Source organism: Labrus bergylta, chromosome 16 (genome assembly GCF_963930695.1).
Source record: "Labrus bergylta chromosome 16, fLabBer1.1, whole genome shotgun sequence".
In the NCBI taxonomy this organism is placed as follows: domain Eukaryota; kingdom Metazoa; phylum Chordata; class Actinopteri; order Labriformes; family Labridae; genus Labrus; species Labrus bergylta.
In genome coordinates this window covers 15,672,277-15,694,951 of record NC_089210.1, presented here as the reverse complement: position 1 = coordinate 15,694,951, position 22,675 = coordinate 15,672,277, and the positions used below count along the sequence as shown (strand labels likewise).

The 22,675-nt window shown below is 43.4% G+C and overlaps 1 protein-coding gene across 2 annotated transcripts; it reads right to left on the bottom strand.

Annotated features, from left to right (window-relative positions):
• Positions 1-13,766: 13,766 nt before the first annotated feature.
• On the bottom strand, positions 13,767-21,897 carry hoxb8a (homeobox B8a). Of its 2 annotated transcripts, none has more exons than XM_020652832.3 (2): positions 20,883-21,897; positions 13,767-14,989 (listed from the first exon to the last, which is right to left on the bottom strand). In XM_020652832.3, exons 1-2 carry the CDS (start codon positions 21,313-21,315, stop codon positions 14,586-14,588), a joined length of 837 nt encoding a protein of 278 aa, XP_020508488.2. In that variant the 5' UTR covers positions 21,316-21,897; the 3' UTR covers positions 13,767-14,585. The 2 variants fall into 2 exon arrangements, with proteins under 2 accessions (XP_020508488.2, XP_065820601.1); XM_065964529.1 differs by having other exon boundaries at positions 13,767-14,986; positions 20,883-21,886.
• Between the last annotated feature and the right edge of the window lie 778 nt (positions 21,898-22,675).

Sequence of the window (22,675 nt, the reverse complement as noted above, 5' to 3'; positions counted from 1 at the left end):
TTTTGGGGATTTTGCAGACATCATCACCTGGTCGGTGGTGCTGGTCCTCAGAGCCGTGCGTAAAAGCGGTTTCGCAATGCGGCAACACGTCACAATTTTTACGGCCTGCAGGCCCGGAGCCGCAGGATGCTCAGAGGCTCTGCAAACACACCGCAGTCTTCTTCTTCTTTTTTTTTTTTTACACAAAATTCTTGTACTACAACAGTTCAGCCAGACAGAACCAGAACCTGAGCCCCATTCTGATGCCTCCTGAATGTTAACTAAGAGAGAAGAACCCGCCTCCAATGCAGCAGTGACACAAACAATGCGCGCCTCTGCTCCACAGACACCGCAGTGTCCAAACACAGAATTATTCCTCATTATAAATGTGCAGACACCAAACACAGCTCGCTGGGTGAATTATGAAGCTGCTTTGGTAAAATTTAAACAACCGAGATGTCTGCCTTCTTAGCGACCCAGGTGGACTCTGAGCACCAAATCTGCTCTTCTGGTTTCTTCAAACAGCGTCCATTACTGCCACGTCTGACCTGTTTTTATCCACCAGTACAAATCTACGAATGGTCCCAGGCTTTGTGTTTGCGTAAAATGATACGCCAGTGACAAACAGGACTAATCTAAGGGGACCGATCATGTCTGAAACAACGTCCTGGTGGTTCCTTAAAATCCCCTTTGCAGTACAGACATCATCCAAATTCGATTCGTATCCGATTTTAACCCCGAAAACTTGATTTTAAACCTTCAGTAACCCACGCATGACCTCTCCAAACTGCCCCGTGTCTGGTCCGCAGCAGCAGACACGGATCCTCCGTTTCCTCTATGCAAATATCCCGGGTTAAAAATTAACAGAAACTAAAGCAGCTGAGAGCAGGAGGCACCAACAGGCCGCTCGATCCTCGTTCTGTTGCTGTCTTTGTGTTTGTAGCTTTTATTGGGTTTCCGGCCTTTTCAGGGACGCCATAAAGACATTAAGACCTGCTGCACCCCCCTCACAACACCAACCCTCTCCGGTTTATGTGGTTTCCACAAACATGCCGAGGACTTCCACAAGATGTCATGTCCCTCAGAAAATTCTTCTGGTTTTGGAACAACTTTGGAGCAGATCTGGAGGTTTGTGGCGCCGCGCTGCAGAGGGATGTAAAACGAGCGGAAGCTGCAAACAGCTGGCTTTTATTTTCCCTGAGAGCTAAAGTTTTAAATATATATATATATATTTGAGGCTTAAAGAAAAGGAAAATTTTAATGAACATGTGCGTAACTTTACCTGAAGTAATGAGATGTGACATGATGGTTCCCATCTTTAACTGTAAACAAAGTGAGAGTATTTCAGAGTGGTTTATAATGTGTGAATGTCGTTATTACACTGTCACGTGAAACCTAATCAAACATATTATATCTGAATACTTATATTAATAAGATACTAATATACTAATAATGTTTTATTTAAAGTTTGACGAGTTTCTCTGAAAAAAAACCCTCCAGATTCCTTCCACAAATTTTAAGTTTTTACACTTTTTGCTTGAACATTTGGCAACTAAACGTTTTTATTGTTACTTAAAATTAAAAATACATGTGAACCTTTGTGGCTGTACATGCACGTGCTACATAAATGTGTTCTTCCTCTAGGTCAGCAGCATCTACGACACTCTAGTTTAACCTCTGTGAGTTTGCTTTCTGTCTTCTTTGTTTGCAGCGAAAATCAGATCTGAATTCATATTTGAATTGTGAAAAGGCAAGTTAATACAAGAGCACCACGAGGACACTCAACGAGCTTCACGCGGGCACAAGAAGCATTTCATACATTTTATAGAATCATATAACAAAGTGTGTGCATTGAAGAAATACAACATTTCTTCAGAATGCATTCACCATTTACAGACTGGAGGAGTGTGTGCATGATCACGTGCAGGTGTGCACATTCAGACATGAAGACACACAGAACACACAAAATGACAAAACTGTAAGGAAGCGATTCAAAGGTAAAAACAGGAAGTAAGAAGAAGTTTTAGATCATTACATGTTTATGTTTTTAATCATAGACTCCTTCAAACTGCAGGTTATTTTGTGTTGCGTCAGAATGAGGCTCCTCGTTGTTACTTTTTGTTTCTTCGTGTACTTTTATTTAAAGGGCTCTTGTGTGTTTCTGTGTTCAGTGAGGGACGTTTGGCCTCAGATTTGTTTTGCAAAGATTAAAGGTAGAAAAAAGCAGAACATGTACATGAAGTTTGAGCTGAACCCTTTTGGGGTCCGGACTCGCGTGGAACCCTTTAAGTGCACGACACCAAAACAAAAACCAACATCAGTCAGAACTCAGTGGAGTCTGTCCTGGATGGACTCTGTGTGTGCAAACTCTTATTTAAGGAGGACATGTAGAGCAGATTTGAAACATGAGGTTCGTCATGTTTTCAGTTTCTAAATCCAAACCGGCTCTTTGGCCTCTGCAGTTAGAAAGCCACATGTTGTAAAAAGTGATCGACTCAGACCTTTAATGATGACTTGTGACTCTCCTAAAGCGTCTGTAGTCGTCTTACTGACAGTGTGAGAGTGTTTGTGGTGCTTTTATTTTACGCCACAGAGGAGGTTTATCTTTCAGCACGACCACGCGGAATGTGGAAATGTGGAGCAGCTGACCTGAAACATTTCCAGATGGGAGGGAGACTCAGATACACGAGGACAGGTTGGATTATTTGTTTTATTATTATTTAAGTAAAAAGAAGAAAAAAGTGCATTTTAGTCTGAACACACAACTGACACCATGCGCGTGAGTGTTGGCGCATAAACAGGAAGTTATAACATAAACATTCAAGGTTAACAGCAAAGAAAGATGATTTCATATTGTTGTCTGATTGGACGTTTTGCTTCCAGTTTCATTAAGTGGGCTCATGTTGATCTATACATGTTAGATGAGCTCAGTGTTGATGATGAAACAACACAGCACGAGGATCAAACCCTCCGCGTGCTTCATCAGAGACGGAAGAATTTAGGGAGATATATCTATAAAGTCATGCAGTGACGGGTTTTATTCACATATTCAAAGTTTAATTAATAAAACATTCAACATTATAATTTGCTCTCCTGAGATGCGCAGAGTTTGGGGATGTTCGGTTTGTGTAGGGCAAAAATAATTCCTCACGTGGGAGGTTTATCTGTGGGAGAATGAACTAAGAGAAGATATTCATATTTATTTATTTTTACTCTAGGAGCATCTCATAAATATTTTAGGATTATACTTTTCAAAATCAAACTTCAGTGTTGATGTTTCAGAGTTCTGTCTCGCATCATAAATAAATCCTTCATGGAGAAATTGAGAATATTTATATTTATACATTAGAATGAATTGAGTTCAAAAAGAATTAGAAACATCTTAAAAAATGAATTAATTATATTTCGCCATGTTGTCATATCCACGCGCGAGGACATTTTAAATGTTTGTCGTGGTGGAAGTTTGTAGTTTAAAAACTTTGTTTCTGTTTCTGCTTAAATCAATATTTCATTAATTAAAAGGAAATCAAATTAAAGAACATATTCCATACTTTAACAGATTTAGTCTGAATGAGTCCCTTCACTCCTCCTCTTCTTCTTCCTCAGCAGCCGGTAACCCTGGCGTCGGTGAGCCGCTTCCGGTCTCCCGGTTCTCCTTCTTCCACTTCATCCTCCGGTTCTGGAACCAGATCTTGATCTGCCGCTCCGTGAGGCAGAGCGCGTGCGCGATCTCGATCCTCCTCCGTCGCGTGAGGTACCTGTTGAAGTGGAACTCCTTCTCGAGCTCGAGCGTCTGATGGCGCGTGTACGTCTGCCGGCCGCGCCTCCTGTCTGCACCTGCACACACACAGTCACACACAGGTATTTCATTCAGAGTCCCCTCTATCAGATCTATTTCTGCACGTTACTGATTTTCTGTTTTCTATCTATCTTCATCAGATTATCTTCAATATTAAGAATCAAGAAACTGCTTTTCCCTTTTATTCTTGATTAAATAAAAACACAAGATGGTTTAGTTGGATCATGTACAGAACCCTGGAAGTCCCAAAAAAAAAACAAAAAAAAACAAAACTCTGAGATATACAGTATATATAGCTAGAGCTCATTTTTTTGAATATATTCTTTTGGGACTTCAGGGTCGCAATGATTATGGAAGTGAAATGTAAACTAATCATGAAGTGTGAAGTGAAAATGTATATTCTTCTTCATTTCTCTCTGATATAAACTACACGTTTCTCTTTAAAGCAGCGAGAACAACAAACCTCTAAAAGAGAAATAATAAAGTTAATTAATTTCATTAGCAGTCTGTTTAAATCATTAATCAATGTGTCCCATTCCAAAGTCTCTGTTTCATTCTGTGAAATTATTTAGAATAATGTTTTTCAATTAAATAAACTATACCTTTTAATGACATCACTGTCAGCTGGATCATTTGGAAAAACACATCTATTTGTTGTTGTTTTTTTTGTTTGTTTGCATTTTCAAATTCACCAAAAGTGATTATTTCACTGATGAAGTTTTTAGAAACAGGTCGAGTGATTCACATCCTGTAAAAGTTTATTGTGTCAACATGTCAATAAGAACCCAGGAGTTCATTTTGACGTGTGAACGTGCAGCCAGTCCATGCAACAACACCAGCAATTTAAAGATGGCTGCCATGAAAACTGAGTTTCTTTCATTCTATTTTTGGACGTATTAATCACAGATAAATGTTGACGTTTGTTTTGTCACAATTCAAACCAAAATTAAGACATTTTAGCAAATATTTGAAACCTCTTTTATGAACTCTTTCCTGTCTTTTCTGAGGGCGTTTCATTTGAATAAATAAATAAACATGGACTCTTGATTGTCTCCTTGTTTTGGTTTTTGTTCTCACACACTCTCTGACACCTCCACTTCCTGACACACACTCCTCTGACTTGTGGCTGTGTCAACACCATGAAGCAGTCCGGAGGACGGGGTGGTTCATGTGGGTTCAGCTGCTCAATATTTACCTCACAGTGTTTGGCCTTAAAGGAGATGTACGCACACTTCAGTCCACCACATAATTAAAGGAGAGCGCTGCAAATGTGACTGTTGATGCTGAGGGTTTCTATGGGGGGGGGGGGGGGGGCAGCTTCAAAGAATCAATGAAGTCTGCAGAAACAGACCCATAATCAGGGCAGCTCATTTCAATTAAAGCAAAGGCATAAATCTGTAAGTCCTCGTGTAAAATATGCATGAGTCAGTGAGTGAGAGCGCAGAAACCATGTTGACCTTCTGTCTTCATGAGGTCACACAGTGCCTGAAGGTTGAAGAGAAACTGGGTCACATTTTTATAACTCAGAGGTCGCCTGCAGGACACGACGAAAACCCTTTAAAGTCTGCAGATCTGCAGCATGGAAAGTGAAACTGTGGGGATCAGAGGAGAGGCGGTACAAAGTGATATCATTCTTTAAATAAATATCAGAGCCTCTGTATCTCACAACAAAACTGATAACATGCACTTTGAAGGTTCTTTTTTTCTGCTGTTGTGGAATCTGTGAACAGACTCTGAGGCTGCAGGTCATCTGAGCAGCAATAAAAAGCTACGACCAGCCTGTAAAAAGGAGCTTTGCGACTGTTTGCACGGACTTTAACGGCATTAGCTGGTGTTTAGTGAAGGTTATAAATGTGTGGAGGAGGGGGGCGACTAAACAGGAAACACAGAATGATGTGATGGACAACTTTCACTCTGCATGTTTGGGATTCTTTCATCATATGGACGTCTGCAGTGGAGCTCAGATTAGAAGACAAGAGTCCACATAAAGCTGCATTTCAACCACAGGAAGTTACCCAAAGGACAAGGAACTTTAGAGAGTACTCAGAGCTTTATCACAGCAGGGACCGGGGTCTAAAAAAAGTCTGCGGAGTATTATTTCATCCCCAAAAATGTTTCTGCTGTAGGGGTTGTTGTTTTTGAAGTAACACAAAGGGTATGTTTCCACCAAAAGGATCTGAGATTTTTCATCCCAGGAGCCACATTTCCAGAGACGTAAAGGCTCTTATAAGGTCCCTAATTCTTGGAAAAGTTCCTTCGATGGAAACACAGCTAAATATTTTTGATTGGTTGAAGACTTGCAGCTTTTAGAAGATTATTTCACATCAGCACACCAAAGCCACATTTCCACCAAAGGTACAGAAAACCTTTAGTCCAGCAGGCTCCTTTATTGGGACTAAAAGGTTCCTCTGGCCCTTTGTTGTCTTTGTTTCCCCTGATGACCAGAGCACTAACTGCACTCCACCAGTCGGACATATTTAGCACTAGAGAGCCTACCCTTAAGTCCAAGAGCAGGAACCCTTTCCGTGGAGTCCCAGGAACTTTATGTGGACCCTGGTACCTGGTGGACCAAAGTCCCAGGGGAAAGTTCCTCTTTAAGTTAAAAGAAGCTCCAGGGTTTAAAGGGAAACGTGTCTTTACCTTCCCCTCATGTCAGCCCTTAAATCTCTGAGACATAAATCCTCGTCTTTGAAGCGTTTGCTCTCTGCCAGAAAATGAGCTTTCAAAGACTCTGCAGGTACGAGCTTTATTACACGCGCTGCAGGAGTCCTGGACGTGTAGGACAAGAACAGGAGATCACAGAGGTCATGTTCAAACTCTTTTTTTCCTGAGAATTTGGTGGTTAAGTTACTCTGGAGGGAATTTACATTCAAAGTGTGTGAACATGAAAGCTGTTCTTCATCAGAGCCTCTTTTCTGTCAGTGAAGAAAACATTTGATACTTTTATTTTGAAAAACTTTAAAGGCCTATGAAATACTTTTCTCTTATGGGTTGTTCAGTGTTCTCCTGTGTTTGTTCATGCAGGATGAAGATGTGCTGCAGGGAAAAACATTAAAGGAAGAGGTTGACATGTTTTTAACTCTCTCTTTCTCTCTCTGTGTTTCACAAACACAAAAACCTGACGCTGACTAAAACGCAGAGTAGAGTCACATTTGTTGTGTTTTCGAGGAGCAGATTTTCTACTGTTCCTGAACCTCTTCACATCCTTTCAGTGTCCCTCTACAGATTTTAGTTCCATGTATGGACACCAGAGGAAACCCTTTTTTAATAATAAATCACGTTATGATGGTTTGTATCCTGTGATGTTCTGTTTGATGTATTTTAAATGCTCCTCAGGCTGTAAATGTTGCAGTGTGTGTGTGGCATCAGTCCACGTGCTCCATACCTGTTTTCACCTTTTACACATAAACATTTAGTAAAGTTATTTTAGTAACTGGTATAACCTTATTGTGGCGGCAAACCAGTTCAGTAATTTACAAACATTTTTGAAACGTGTTCAGAAATTTACAATATTTTCATTGAACTCTGTGGAAATGCAAAAAAATAAAATTAAAATGTAAGTTGAATTGTAAATATTTGATTTATTACAATACAAAGACCTCCACATGTATTTGTCTTTCTTCCTCTACAGCTTCCGTTTCCGCCTCAGGATGAAAAAACACATTTATGAAACAGATTTATTTTTTTTATTAGGCAACATAAAAAATATTTATTGTAAAAATCCTTCAGACAGCTAATCTAATCCCCGACACAAACACACTGTACATAAACTCCGCGCTCATCGGATTCTGCAGCTTTTAAAGACGCAATTAGATTTCATGTTTCTGCCTGCAGTCTCCGCGCGCGCGTGTGTGTGAGAGTGTGTGCGCGTGTGTTTGTGTGAGTGATGAAGAACGTGCCCGTGTTTGTGTGTTTTCCATTTATTTGTTATATTTTCTGCTCTCGTGCTGTCGCTGATGATTTATATGAGCTCGAGCTTGAATTCTCGAGCAACTGACGACAGGAAGGGATTTGATTTTTTTCAAACACACTCACGCGCATTTATAAAACATAAAGTGAATTAGTGTCTTCATAATTGTGCACAAGTGCGCCGCTGCAAGAGCTCGTGCTCGTGGGTTGTTTGTCTTATTCACATTTGTCAGCGGGAACATCCGGGACTTTTTCCCTCCAATCATATTCAGAGCCTTGGACTGGAATCAGATCTAAATTAAAATCTATAAATTCATTATTCAGGCTGACTGACTCAACCCCATCACAAAGCCACACACACACACACACACACGAAATGTAATATGTTGTATATTTTGTGTGTATAAAGTTTTTCCGAAGTTTGAAATTTAACGACACGTTCTCTTTTTTTCTTAAATATTTAGTTCATATTTTTTTACGTAATTGTTACGTAGTTTTCTTTTTTAGCCCCAAAAGCCCTGAACTCATTTCTCTGACTTTAAAATCCTCAAGTGAATAAAGTACTTTCAATTTCATGGGTGCCGTTTTCATTTCTTGACCCTCTTTATCAAACAGATTTCCAAATGAAAAGCACACACACACACACACACACACACACACACACACACACACACACACACACACACACACACACACACACAGGGCGACAGAGAGGGAAATAAACGAGGAAGCCGACGGCCAAGACGAAAAGCTGTCGAGTAGCTGTCAGGAGGCTCCTGCTAATCAGGAAGGACTGATTCTCTAAAAAAATATTTCATCGTGAGCCTGACTTAGCCCTGAGGTGTGTGTGTGTGTGTGTGTGTGTGTGTGTGTGTGTGTGCGCGCGCAAGTGAGAGTAAGAGCTAGTGCTGCTGAAGGGAATAAAGGAGCTCACACATGATTTAACAGGCTTTCATGTCTCTGTGTTTCCGCGTTACTGATCAGAGTGCAGCATTTCCTCAACTTTTACGCACGTTTTACGCACGGACACTCTCCACATTTCCCGGTTTTCACGCACAACCATTGAGTATTTTGACGCAAACATAAAACTGTTCTTTGTGCTGAACGTGTTTGTGGTGGTTCGAGGCTCCGAGGCCCTGCAATCCATTCAGCATCCAGCCCGCTGCTGTCACACGAGCTTCACAAAGACGCTTTTACAATCGCTGGAAAGAGCAGGCATTCAGAGATCAAACCCATCCGCTAATTTATAGTGTTTATAGTATTAGGCGGATTGTGGTGACAGTACAATAGCACAAAGGGCTTTCAGTGGGCTAGCTAGCACAGAGAAGAAGCACAAGGCAATCAGGCCGAGAAGGCCGAGCTGAGCGACACCCTGAATATGAGCGATAACTGCAAGAGGAAGATGAGTTTCTCTGGAGGTTTTCTCCATTTTCAAATAATCTGGGATAAAACTCCAGACACCCCTTCACTCCACAGTCCCATTCTGAAACACAATACCACCTAATGAATATTCACCAAGTCTTAAATTATGGTTTTATGGAGGTCGCAGAGCAATAAAGGATTTGCAAAAAGAAAGAGAGAGGTTGTAAAAAAAGAGAAACAGGCAAGCATAGTTCAGCTAACGGCAGTGGCCGCTGCGCAACCGGGCCAACGGTTTAAAGAGCGTTTAACGGGATTATTGGTCTGCACCTCTTTTTCTCTCTCTCCCACAAAACATCCCCCCCCACACACACACAAACCCACCCACCCCTGGCCTGCTCCTCGCTTTCCCCAAACTATTTATAAAAATAACCTTCCTCCCTTCACTGCAACTCACCTGTGAGGTGCTGCTTATTAGTTCATCAATGTTCATAACTTTTAACCCCCCCTCACCTGAGCTCCTCATCCAGGGGTAAATCTGTGGCCCCTCCTCATTGGACTGCCTCGTCTGCTGCTCTACAGGGTTACTCTGCCTCCTGCAGGTCGGCTCTGGAAGCCCGGTGGGCAGCGCGTAGAGCTGAGAGCGACCGGAGATTCGCTCCGTGGCGCACAGTGGCACAGCCCCTTCTTCTTTGCGCACTTCAGAGGGCTGAAATTCTCCCCTCCGGGTTGTGTACTCTCCGGGCTGGGTACTCCCGCTGCCCCTGTTCAGTCCCGAAAGAGAATAACAGAACTGCGAGGAAGAGGAGGAAGAGGAGGAGGCTAAGAAGGAAGGAGATGAAGAAGACAAGGAGGGAGGAAGAGAGAGCCCTCCGCTGCCTCTCCCATTGGAGCCATGGAGGTGATATCCGCTGGACACGAGGGCGCACGAATTAGACAAGGCAGGAGCAGTAGAGCAAGACGGGAAGGGAGAAGTTGGAGAGTCAGTGAAGAGCATAGCGGAGCAGTTCACGGCGGCTTGTTGGTATTTAGAAAACAGCGCGTTGGCGAAGTCAGGCGAACTCATAATTTGGCGCCGGTGATTTGTAGGCCCGGGGCGCGTTAATGTCCACTTTTTACGACGCGCCGTGAATTATTGGCGGGGTATTACTGTCTAGATTTACACCAAAAATACACACACACCCCACTCATCCCCCCCCTCCCCTCCCTGTGCTTCTCGGACCACGTGACCTTGAGTCCATGTGATGTCAAAATGCCCAATGGCCGACGGGGCTTCCCTCCGGATGCAATATTATAATGGCAGAAAATAGCTGAAGCGCGCACACACACACACACACACACACACACACACACACACACACACACACACACACACACACACACACACACACACACACACACACAGAATGCAATCTATACTAAACAATCAATACGCAGCAGCTCGGAACGTGTCTACTAATCACCAAGCACGCGGAGCTGAGGCTGACAAACTTAAATCTTGACCGTCCTGTCACAGAGTTAGAAGCGGCTTGAAACGCGCGCAAAAAGGCGGAAACATCATCAGTTGGACATTGATTGGATGTGAGGAGGAATGGTTCTAGCCTCGTGCATAAAGTTGCACCGATGACTAAAAAGAGGAGATGGATTTCCTCTGTTGTAGAGACCACACATGTAGCAGAGGAGAGGGTCCCTCACAGCAGAACAAAGCAGGCTGTTGTACCGCTGCAGGAGGAGAGAAACAGGGAGATGTAAACAACTCTTTAAAGAGGAGCAGTCAGGAAATTATTATTCAGTAACGCTCATCACCAGAGAGCTTTAACGGCCAACATTCTTATTTTATTGATGATAAGCAGAACATTAATGAGTACACCTGGCTGCCTCCGTGCCATAGATTACATGTGAAAACAAACAGAACTATAGGCACCTTAGTGGTTGTTGGGTTGATGTTAAATGTTTCACCTTGAGAAACACTTTGTCATCCTGACGCTGAAGGATACCTGTGCTTCAATAAAACACTTGAGTAAAGCCGGAGAAAGCTTCTATGCTTGTAAAAACATTACTGAAACCAAATAGAATTCCTGCTTGAGAGGAGGAGAAAGCAGAAGAAGAAGAAAAAAAGAAGATATATATTTACCCCTACCTTGGTTAAAGTGCTAATGTGTCTCCACCCTCCGGCCTTTTCCACATAAATCTCAGCTCAGGTCTGGAGAAGTCTTGCATGCACGTTTTTTTCTCTCTTCGGGTCTTGTTCTGTACCCGTGACCTGCTTTATCCAGGAGGAAATCTTAGTGCTGAATGTGATGACTAACGGGAACACAGAGGAGTTATGCTTGCGTAACATTCCAGTTAAACTTTATGGGACAATTAGTCGATTGAAGAGAGAACTTTAAAGTCTCAGATTCAAAGTTTGATTATGGACACCGGCCTGGAGCTGCAAACAACAGGACTTTTTGTGTCAGATACTTTGCAGCCATTTGATTTAATTTGTGAGTCATGGTCACAAACACCAAGGCCGGTATGTAGTGCCTGCACGGGGGGTTATAGGGGGCCACAGCTTTAGGGCTGAGGGTCTTGAGATGTCTCTTACGGCCATGCACAGATTCAACTTGGAGTCACCAGAAAAACTGGTGGACAAATAAAAAGTCTCCACAGCACGATTCATGTAGTTTCTATTCATGTGTTTTAAACATATATGTGTTTTCTTTTCACTTTTTGTAAACTTAAAGGACACAGATCAACTTGTTACCTGCTGTCCATGGAGCCTTGTTAAAAACAGTTAAATGAATCTGAATAATCTTTTTTTGAACATGAGTTTATTTGAACAGAAATCCTGTTGCAGTTGGATTTAAACAAGGAGACATTTAGGGGGCTGAGGGGGTCTAAAAAGGTAGACTCCTGTGTTTCATAAGGCCGGGATGTAAGGATCAAACATCAGGATATTTTTGCCTTTACTGAGTTTGAATTTATTCTTTATTCGATGCAAAACGACATCGTCAATGCAAAATGAAAGCTGCTCATGTTTGTTTTTAAGACAGAAATATAAAGCAACTTGACTGGTTTTTTTTACGCACTGTTCAAAACTGGATTCAGAAACAGATTCTGCTCCATTTAAGGAGAAAAGCACATTTGATGCAGAGCCAGGCTTCCCTAGGGGGGTGGCAGAAATCTCAGGGGGGGCTCGAGGCTCTGTCTGCTCTGGGGTTATATCGAAACTAGATCTGCAAAAAGTAACTCAAATCCTGATGACACACTGACTGGACAGCTTACACAAAGGTCTGTAGATGAAACTGTAAAATGTCAGGCTGCTTGGTCAGCTACATCTATCTCTAAATCTAAAACTCGGGCTCGGATTCTCTTAGCTACAAGTCAAGTGTCTGAAGAAGAGCGAATACGCATGCTCAGTTTGTTTGATCTCCAGATGGAAACAATCCAACTTCAAGTCGTCATGGTGATGATGATGGAGGGCAGTGTAATGGTGAATACAGAGGCCTGTAATAATGTAAGTGGAGGTGGAGGACCAGGCAATAAATAAAGAGATGTTTGGATAGGATGTGTGTGTGTGTGTGTGTGTGTGTGTGTGTGTGTGTGTGTGTGTGTGTGTGTGTGTGTGTGCGCGCGTGTGTGTTTTGAGGGGCGGCGTCTGTTGTTTTAAGAGGAGATTTCCGAGTCGAGGCTTAAATGTTTGGCCCCGTGAACTGAACGGTTTTATCAGTCTGGGTGCTGACAGGAAGGAGGGAGAGAGAGAAGGAGGCAGGGAAGGGTGAAAGGAGAGGAAGTGATTAAAGAATAGGAGGAAAGTACGGAAGCCCTTAGCAGACATAAGACCATATATTTTATGTAACGCTGTTTTTCTGTTAAAGGTAACATATCCTCCTCCTCCTCTTCAGTGTAAATAATTCTCAGAGCTCCTCAAAACATGTGTGTGAAGTTTCTTGTTCTAAATCCACTCTGATCCTGTATTTGATCATGCCTATAAACCCCTCTATTTCAGCCCTGCTCAGAACAGGCTGTTTCTGTGTCTGTACCTTTAAATATGTAAATGAGCTGTGTCTGACCACGCCCCCTTTCATGTCCTATTGTTTACGGTGAGAAGGCAGACTCAGAGGGCAGAACAAACACCTAGCTGTGGGAGTGTCCCCCACCTGGGGGAGGGGTTACTGCCCTTTGTGATGTCATGAAGGGAAAATCTCCAAACGGCCTGTTTGAGCACACATTTTCTGAAAAGTGGAGCAGGCAAGAAGATGGAGAGGATGGACTTTTCTCATCATTGGGGGGTTTGTAGACAGACTAGAGACTCATGTTAGAGTTAGAGAAACATGGAGAAGAGGATTTTATATATGTGACCTTTAAGGGTTTATTTTGGTTGTGAGCTCGACTTCAAGTTATCAACGCTGGTTTCCCGTGAAGACGAGTTAATGTCTCAACTGAATTGAAGTCGTTATGACTGGAAACTCAACGCTGTTATCCCAAGATAATGAGACGAGAGCTCAAGAAAACGATTGTAATAAACTCGGTTCTATAAAATGTGTTGATGTGTGTCTGCTCAGGGCTTCCGTAGAAAAGCGACATCTTGAATTGTCTCTTTCTGTTTCACTCTTTAGCTGACGAATCAAAAACTTTCTTCCAAATTGAAGATGACAATTAAACAGTGCCACATTAAGAGCCCCCTCCCCATCATCACCTCATAGCAGAGCCCGACATTAAATTACAGAAGTCGACATTTAATCACATTTTTTCTCCTTTTTATTTTTATGAATGTTCTCTTTTTTTTTTATCTGCACTGTGCGCATGCTTTTTACCCCAAAAAGAGAAAAAGGAAGACAACATAAAACGAACACCATCGATCATAAAACCAACTAAAACGAGAAACAACAATTAGAGTGTGTAAAAAAGAGACCCGACCTACTAAAACAGCATAAATAGGCAGTTTCATGTTGTTGGAAATTTCATTAATTGCTACGTCATCGTCATCATCATCATCAATCATTGCCATAACAACAACAACAACAACATAGAAATGAGAAGTACAGTAAAAAGTGCACCATCATCTTTTTAACTTAAAAACTATACAGCTGCCAAAGATAAAATTGTTAATGATAAACTTCTAACAATATAGAAATGTTTCCACGATAATTGTTCCACAAAGAAAGGAAGCTATCATTTTTCTTTTTTTTTTTTTTGATTCTTTTAAACACTAGATTAATCTATGTTTGTTCAACTTGGATTGATCCGCCCCTTCCCTCAGTGATTTTTTTTTAAGTTCACTTTCTTGTCTCACTGCGTGTTTTTTTTTTTTTCTTCCCGCGCTTTTCGACAGTCAGCACGTGGAGGCTCGAGGCCTCATCAGTCCATCCGGTCGCCATTTTGAAATGTTCCTTCCATCGATTGGATCGTGGAGACAGCTGGGCAGTCCAATGGCCTTTAAGTTAGACAAAAACAACCCCCCCACCCACCATTCTTCACCCATCCTTACCCCCGTCCTGTCCAGCATTTACAGCCCTCCCCTCCCCCCTCCTCGCCCGTGTCCCCGCTTTCCTCCCTACATTGGCTTCGGAGTTTTCTCGCAGCAATCCTCATTCACGACGGCCTGTGACCCCGCTGTTCCCGCTACAGCCGCGACTGAGGCTCCTCCTCCTCCTCCTCCTCCCCCTTCACCTCCTCCACTCCCGCTGCCATCCCTGATCTCCTTCTCCCTCCTCTCCCTCTCCACCGCCTCCTGCTCGCTCTTGCTGCTGGGGAACTTGTCCTTGTTGTTCTCCTTCTTCCATTTCATCCTCCGGTTCTGAAACCAGATCTTCACCTGTCGCTCCGTCAGAGCCAGCGCGTGCGACACCTCGATGCGGCGTTTCCGGGTCAGGTAGGGGTTGAACAGGAACTCCTTCTCCAGCTCGAGGGTCTGGTAGCGGCTGTAAGTCTGCCGGCCTCGTCTCCTGCCAGCAGCTACTGGGTGGAGGGGGGGAGGGGGGGTGGGCAGAATAGAGGTGGGGGAGACATTATTACAGGAAAAACTACCTGATTACATCATCGCTTTATCGTAAACCTTCCAACGACCCCTTACATGGAAATCAAACAAAGTCTTTGTTATTAAAAGATAAATAAAATATTTATTATTAACCCGAAAACAGAGAAAGTTTGCAGCATTCGTCTTAAAGATAAGTTTCCTAAAGGGACTGAAAAGTGTTAGATTTCCTTTTGCAATGTGTCCTGTCTAAGCGTGTCGTGTTGGGTCATGTTGTACTGTACCATATCGGGGTAGGGTCAGGGGTACCGTACCATACGGTATGGTACTGTACTATACGGCTTGGTACTATACGGTATGGTACTATCATGATGGTACTATACAGTAAGGTACTATACGGTATAGTACTGTACTATATGGCTTGGTACTATACAGTATATGGTACTATCATGATGGTACTATACAGTAAGGTACTATACGGTATAGTACCGTACTATATGGCTTGGTACTATACGGTATGGTACTATCATGATGGTACTATACTGTAAGGTACTATACGGTATAGTACCGTACTATATGGCTTGGTACTATACGGTATGGTACTATCATGATGGTACTATACTGTAAGGTACTATACTGTAAGGTACTATACGGTATAGTACTGTACTATATGGCTTGGTACTATACGGTATATGGTACTATCATGATGGTACTATACAGTAAGGTACTATACGGTATAGTACCGTACTATACGGCTTGGTACTATAAGGTATGGTACTATGATGATGGTACTACATGGTATGGTACTATACGGTATGGTACTATATGGTATGGTACTATCATGATGGTACAATACGGTATGGTACTATATGGTATGGTACTATCATGATGGTAGTATACGGTAAGGTACTATACGGTATAGTACAGTTTCATGTTTTATATTCACATCTGCAAATATTTAAATCTGCATTTCCAAAACGTTGATTATTTTTTTCTGCGTATGGCAGAACAAGAGGGCGAACATGAAGGTACAAAGACCCTCCTCATACAGCGCTTTGTGTCTGAACCAATTCAACTCTCAAAGGTACTCATGTGACGTCACAATGATTTTAAAGAGAAATAAAAATAAAGCTGCACATGTTTTAATATTAGAAGATTAACCAAAAGCATCTTTACATAAAATGCATTTTCAGATTACAGACAATAACTGATGAAATGTTGATGTACTGACATGTGTTGTGAGGTTTAGTGTGCGTGTGTCGCTGTAGAATTACACTGAGATGGTTTCTCTTCATTTCACTGATGTTCAGATGAAGTGCTTTACTTTGAGATAGACATGAATCCCTTTGTTTGTCTGTGAGTGTGGATTAACTCAGTGACCCTTCATCCAAACAGACAAACAAACAAACAAACAAACATTGTTTATGTTGTTATTGATGCATGGATGTTAAATTCACACATCAGAGCTGTTTTCTTGAAAAGAAAGGAAGTTCAGGCATGTCCTTAAAAATCAAAATGATTCTCATATGACTCATGTTCATGGGTGTCATAAATCTCTCTCTTCCACACTTCCACGCACACACACGCACACACACGCACACACACGCACACACACACACACACACACACACACACACACACACACACACACACACACACACACACACACACACACACACAAAATGTTCTAACCCACCCGGAACTCCACCAAAAGCACATCACCATCCACCAACTGCAGTCACTGAATATTTCTAAAAAGAAACATCTACTGAGCACTTACAGGAGTGCACATGAATATTTGATGCTTCACATAAATACATCGTAAAAACTGAGGAGAGGGGGGGAAAGCATCTCTTTAAGAGACGATCTCTGAAAGAATGAAGAGGAGAATAAAGATGCGTTCAAAGACAAGAAGAGACTTTTCATTAAAAACGGTGCAAACGATGAGAAGTGGAGATAGAGAGGTGTAGCTGTGAGTCTCTGAGGCGGATGTTTCTTTGTCTGCGCGCAGGGAGAGAACCCGGAGCACAGACGCAATATCAAATTCATAAATACTTAATCAACGGACACGAGGTCACGTATCGAGTTTCTGCACAAACGCTGGACAAGCACGACGAAAGAAACACCCGCCTCTCAGGTGATTTTATTCACCTGCAGTTTAAAAAAAAAACGTTTTTAGTATGTTCTCCATGATGGTCCCAGTTTATAAAGAAAACGAAAAACATGAAACTGAATATAATCACAGAGTTTTGATGCTTTAAAGACAGCTGCGGTGCTTCTATAAGACTGGAACACTTCTCTGAATGAGTCTGACATTTCTACACACGCATCCTATTTTTATTGAGCGTAAATATATAATTTTAAATCTGCAGTGAGAACTAGGCATTGTTAGTGATCATGCAGCTCTGGAATAAAAAAATAAAAAATGCTGCTTCGAAACAAATTTGATTGGAGGGGAAATATCAGGCGTTTGCATGATTGTCAAAATGTCCCTTTTTTTTAAATTTGCACATTTTGTTTAATTCTCATTTTATATTTTATTGCATTCCCTGGCAGAAGCTGTGGGCTCTAAATAAAGTTGATTATTATTATTCTTTATTGTGCATCAGAATAAAAAAGAACGCGTTTAGGAAATATCCTACAAACTACAGAGCAGTGGAAGAATTCTCATTTCAGGTCAAATCAAATATCAAAGGATTTTTTTCAGGATGGATTTTGTTTATTCCCTGATTTAAATGTAGTTTTGTATTTTCTTGAGTGCAGTGATTGTTGCTGTAACCACACACAGCCCTCTTACTCTCCTCTCATTAGAAACAGCCTGCAGGTGAAAAACAAACACGGATCAGTGATGAGTTTGACTTTCCACGTTCAGTGTCCGTGTTTGGGCACAGAGCTGCTTTTATGGTCAAACATGCAGAAGAAGAAGAAGAAGAAGAAGAAGAAGAAGAAGAAGAAGAAGAAGAAGAGGGGGAACAGCGGCAGACGAGGGAGTCTTTATGGAAATGTGTGAACTTGTAAGTGATGTAAATGTCTTGTATGTGTTATCTGTCACGGGGCTGGCGCCGTGATTTCGTGCTGTGGGGACTAAAGGGAGCTGGGCGCCACCTTCAGTGCTGTCACCAGCCATGAATTAAGGGAACTGAGAAACACTTTCCTGGATAAAATGACAGAGAGGATTGCTTTGATCCGAATGCTATTTTGACGGAGCAACGTACACGAAGAATTTAACCCTCAACCTCCGGCACACACACACACACACACACACACACACACACACACACACACACACACACACACACACACACACACACACACACACACACACACACACACACACACACCAGCTCCATCCACAGCTGGAGGATCAAACAGCTCTTAGAGGACTAAATCCTCAGATTTGTTTCATTTGTTTGACGTGTTGCTGCTCTCTCGTCAGCTGAATGATCACCTGCTCTTTAGCAGACTGAGGCCTCGGCATTCTAAACATTTTGAAGAGCTATCACACATGAAACCTTTACTACGCCAATTAAATGAGCTCTAAACTAATGCACGGCTGTTGGCAGTTGACATTTTGGAGGAAGGAGAAACAAGGTTTCCTCTGGACAACAGAGGCCAATGAGAGCCGGGACAGAAGACTAAAACAATTACAGACATTCATCCATTCTTCTGCCTAATCAGATTTTACTTCGCTTTTTTTCTTTTGTAGCCTGGAGAGAGAATCATTTATGATTTATTCCAAACCACAGCGAGTCGTAAAACGAGTTCAGAATGAGACTCAGATATTAAAGCTCGGAGAGACTCGGGAGGATTTCAACGCATCTTCTTCCTCCTCCAGTGCCGTGTTTCTGATATATGAAAGGTATGGAGGAGGCGAGCTCCTCTTTACAAGACAAATTATGAAACGTTTCCTCTCGTTAAAGCGGGATTTCGGTGCTAAACGGGGAGGATCACCGCCTCGCAGCTGCGCTCCATCCCCCCCTCCCCGTTACACCCGCAAAACACGGTCCGCCTTTTCCTGCTATTATAACTAATAAATCCTCGCGCTGAGCTGAGATAATATCCCATCAAAGAGCACACGAGCTGTAACCGCGTACGTACATACAGAGCATTCTCGGACTTTAGCGGCTTGTCATGCCTGGTTTCCTGTTTTCACTCGAGTCTGCAGCCCCCGGATGATGAGAGCTGCCTGCACCCGGGCAGTAAAGCCAAAGTATACAGTATGAAATCTATCAATCATAGGACTAATCAGTGTCGTCGTCTCTGCAGAAGAGTGGAAGCTCCTTCAAACGTCGTTTTCAGGATCTCAGCCCCGCGCGCGCCTGAGTGTGGCCGCTCGTGTTTAAAGCTGGGAATGATTTGGAGAGCCGTGACGCGCAGACAAGTGTTAGGAAAATATAACGCAGGCTTTAACTATGTAAATTATGATCATTTACAGGCCACACAATCAGGAAACATGTAATACTGATACACAAGGTTCCCCTAACACACACACACACACACACACACACACACACACACACACACACACACACACACACACACACACACACACACACACACACACACACACACACACACACACACACACTGCAGGGAACGTGCTCGTATTGTTGTAAATGTGTATCATCAAATGTTGCTGCTGTTATCTGGAGCAGGTGGTTTCAATATGTGTGCTGTGAGGATGAAAGGAGAAGCAGCTCGAGGTGAAAACAGAGCTGCTTCATTTATTTATTATATATATTTTCTTATTTTATGATCATAATCATGAAGCCACAAAAGTCCTGTACAGGCTATAACCCGTCTGCAGCCCCACTTTAAAAAATACAACCGAGAACACAAGCAATAAACTCTCACTCTCACTCTCTCTCTCTCTCTCTCTCACACACACACACACACACACACACACACACACACACACACACACACACACACCACGGCACAAGAATTATGGGCTCAAACAAAATAGGCTGCTATACACGTCAATCCCTTCACTGCCCTCTCTCTCTCTCTCTGCCTTACAGTCTGTGTCTCTCCAACACAAAAATGCCTTCTTGCATAATCAGCCGTATTGTGCTGTCGGTTTAAACCATCCATTATCAGCTCGGCGTCCCTACAATGCAAATAATATTTGAAGAAATTCTAATTAAAGATATATAATCTGAGCTCGGCCTGCTCCTGACTCACCGTGTGCCACAAACAAACTGAGTGTTTTAAGAGCACGCTTTTTTTTTTTACTTGCAGGGTGATTTAGATTTTTTTGTTTTCATCAGATGTGGAGGTGCTAACTCTTCTTCTTCTTCCTCCTCCTCTCACACATGCACAGTCTCTGCTCTAACCCAACAGGGACTCGGCCACCGTGCAGCCAAATATTCCCACAGACCACAGGCAGGGCAGTAAAAGCAAAAAAACGGCAGTAAAAGTTTAACCCGGGTCAGAGCTGCATGTCTGAAACAACTCTCTCCCATCTGCTCAGAGCTGCACTTTTTGTAGAGGGGCTCTTCTCTCTCTCCTCTGAACCCCCTCCTCCAACATCTCCCGTCCATTTTAGCCTGCTTTCCTTTCTCTCCCTCTCCGAGCTCCTATCCCGGCTCCTCTCAGTATATGACCCGGGTAATTAAACCCTAAAGTCATTCACAAGTTTTGGTGCTGCCAATAAAACCATAAACGTGCTTTTGTCTTCCGCTTTGAACGCAGGAAGCTCTGATTGCCCTGCGCAAACTGCTGCTTTTTATAAACACTTTTCTTCAAAGTTTCTTCCACTGTTTCCTGAACATGTCTCCTCTTCGTGGAGCAGCAGCAGCAGCAGCTCGACTCTCTCTGTAGGAAAGAAGAGTCAGCGTAAAAGACAAAACAACCTCTGCAGCTCCGTTAGCTCACCTTGCGGCCTCATCCAGGGGAACAGCTGCGTCGGTGAGGGGCTCTGCTCGGTCCCCTCCGCGTCCTCTCCGCTCAGCACCGGCGCGCCTCCCAGCTTACAGTCGCTGTACTGGACCAGATCCGCGTCCTGAGTCCCGAAAAGCGTCTGCCGCTGAAGGGCGTCGTATCCGTAGAAGTTCCCGGGCTCGCCGTGGCATGTGACCGCGCAGGGGCTCTGCTGGTACGGGTTGCTGGGCAGTGTGGAGGCGCTGTGGTGGTAGAAGTCCTGGATCTGCGGGGCGTGCTGGAAGGTGGCGCCGGAGCCCGGGCCGTACACCACGGTGGGCCGGCTGCCGGTCAGGTCCTGCGCGAAGCCGCACTCGTAATAGTTTGGACGTAACGAGTCTCCGCTCTTATATTTAGAGAAGAGCGAGTTGACGAAATATGAACTCATCTTTGTGTTGGTGTGGTTTTTCTTTTTTTCTTTTTTTTTTTTTTTACAGTAGTTCAGTCAGTGTTCAGCAGAGTCACAGAGGGAGCGACCAGCGGCTCGTGCTTTCCTTTTTTCTGCTTCTGTCGCGCGCTGTGAGGCAGACAAACACCGACACACACACACACAGAGAGAGAGAGCGCGAGGCGAGTCTGCCGCCGGTGTCGGTGACCGTTGTTGTGGTGTTTCCCCTCACGGCCACAGTGACGGACGCGCGGTGATGTGAGTAACGGAAACAGCCACAACCACAACAACAACAACGATCACACCGATTCCATAAAAACTCCAGCGAAGAAGAAGAAACAGAAAACGTAGAGAAAGGAGAAGAAGAAGAAGAGGGAGAAGTTGAGGAGGAAGGGCTCCTGCGCATCACAATTCCGGTGTTCGCGCTGGAAGCGGAGCCCTGTCGCGCTCTCAAACGGCTTTTCCGTGATTTACTCCTCTGCAAATGAGTTGTTTCATATTTTTTCTCCCTCTCTCTCTTGCTCCCTCTCTCTCTCTCTCTCTCTCTCTGGCTCTCTATCGCGCGCGCTCACCCCCTCTTTCTCTCTCTCTCTCTCTCCTCCTGGCCTCGGTGTGTGTTGGTGTGTACGTGTATATGTGTGTCTGTGTCTGTCGGTTTCAGGGATAATTTGCATCTATTATCAGCTCTTCATCCCATTGGCTTCTCCACGCACACCAGTGCCCGTACACACACACACACACACACACACACACACACTCATATAAGGTCTATTACACTTTTTTTTTCTCTCGCTTGTCCCCGCACGCGCCTCTAAGCTTATAGATGATAGTCAGCTCGAGGAGCTCCGCGCGCCAGAGATAATGCAAAGAGAGAGAGAGAGAGAGAATGAAGAAAGAGAGAAGAAGAGGAAGAGAAGGAGGAGGTGGAGTGGAAGAAAATAGGTGCACTATCAAGCTGGGGGGGGGGAGTAATGAGAATTCTGCCGCTTTGCATCTGATCAACAGCAAATAGACGCACGCGCGCACACACATCAACCAAAAGAAGAAAAAGAACTGATTTTCTTTTTACTTTGAAGCTGAGATTGAGGTCGGGTGTTGATGGTGGGGAAGGGGTGAGGGGATGGGGGAGGTGTGGTGGTGTATTGCTCTCATTAATTGCTCTTTCTCATTTTCTCCTCTGAATCCTTAAAGGAGGGAACGCGCGCGGAGTGAATGAGGCCCGCAAATGTCAGCGAGCCTGCACGAGAGGGGGGGAGGGGGGAGTGGAGGGGTAGTGCTTCCTAATTGGTATTGGTTTTAACAAGTACCAGTCTATAAATGTAATTGAGGTTTTAAAACCAGTTCTTGTCTTCATTTCTGA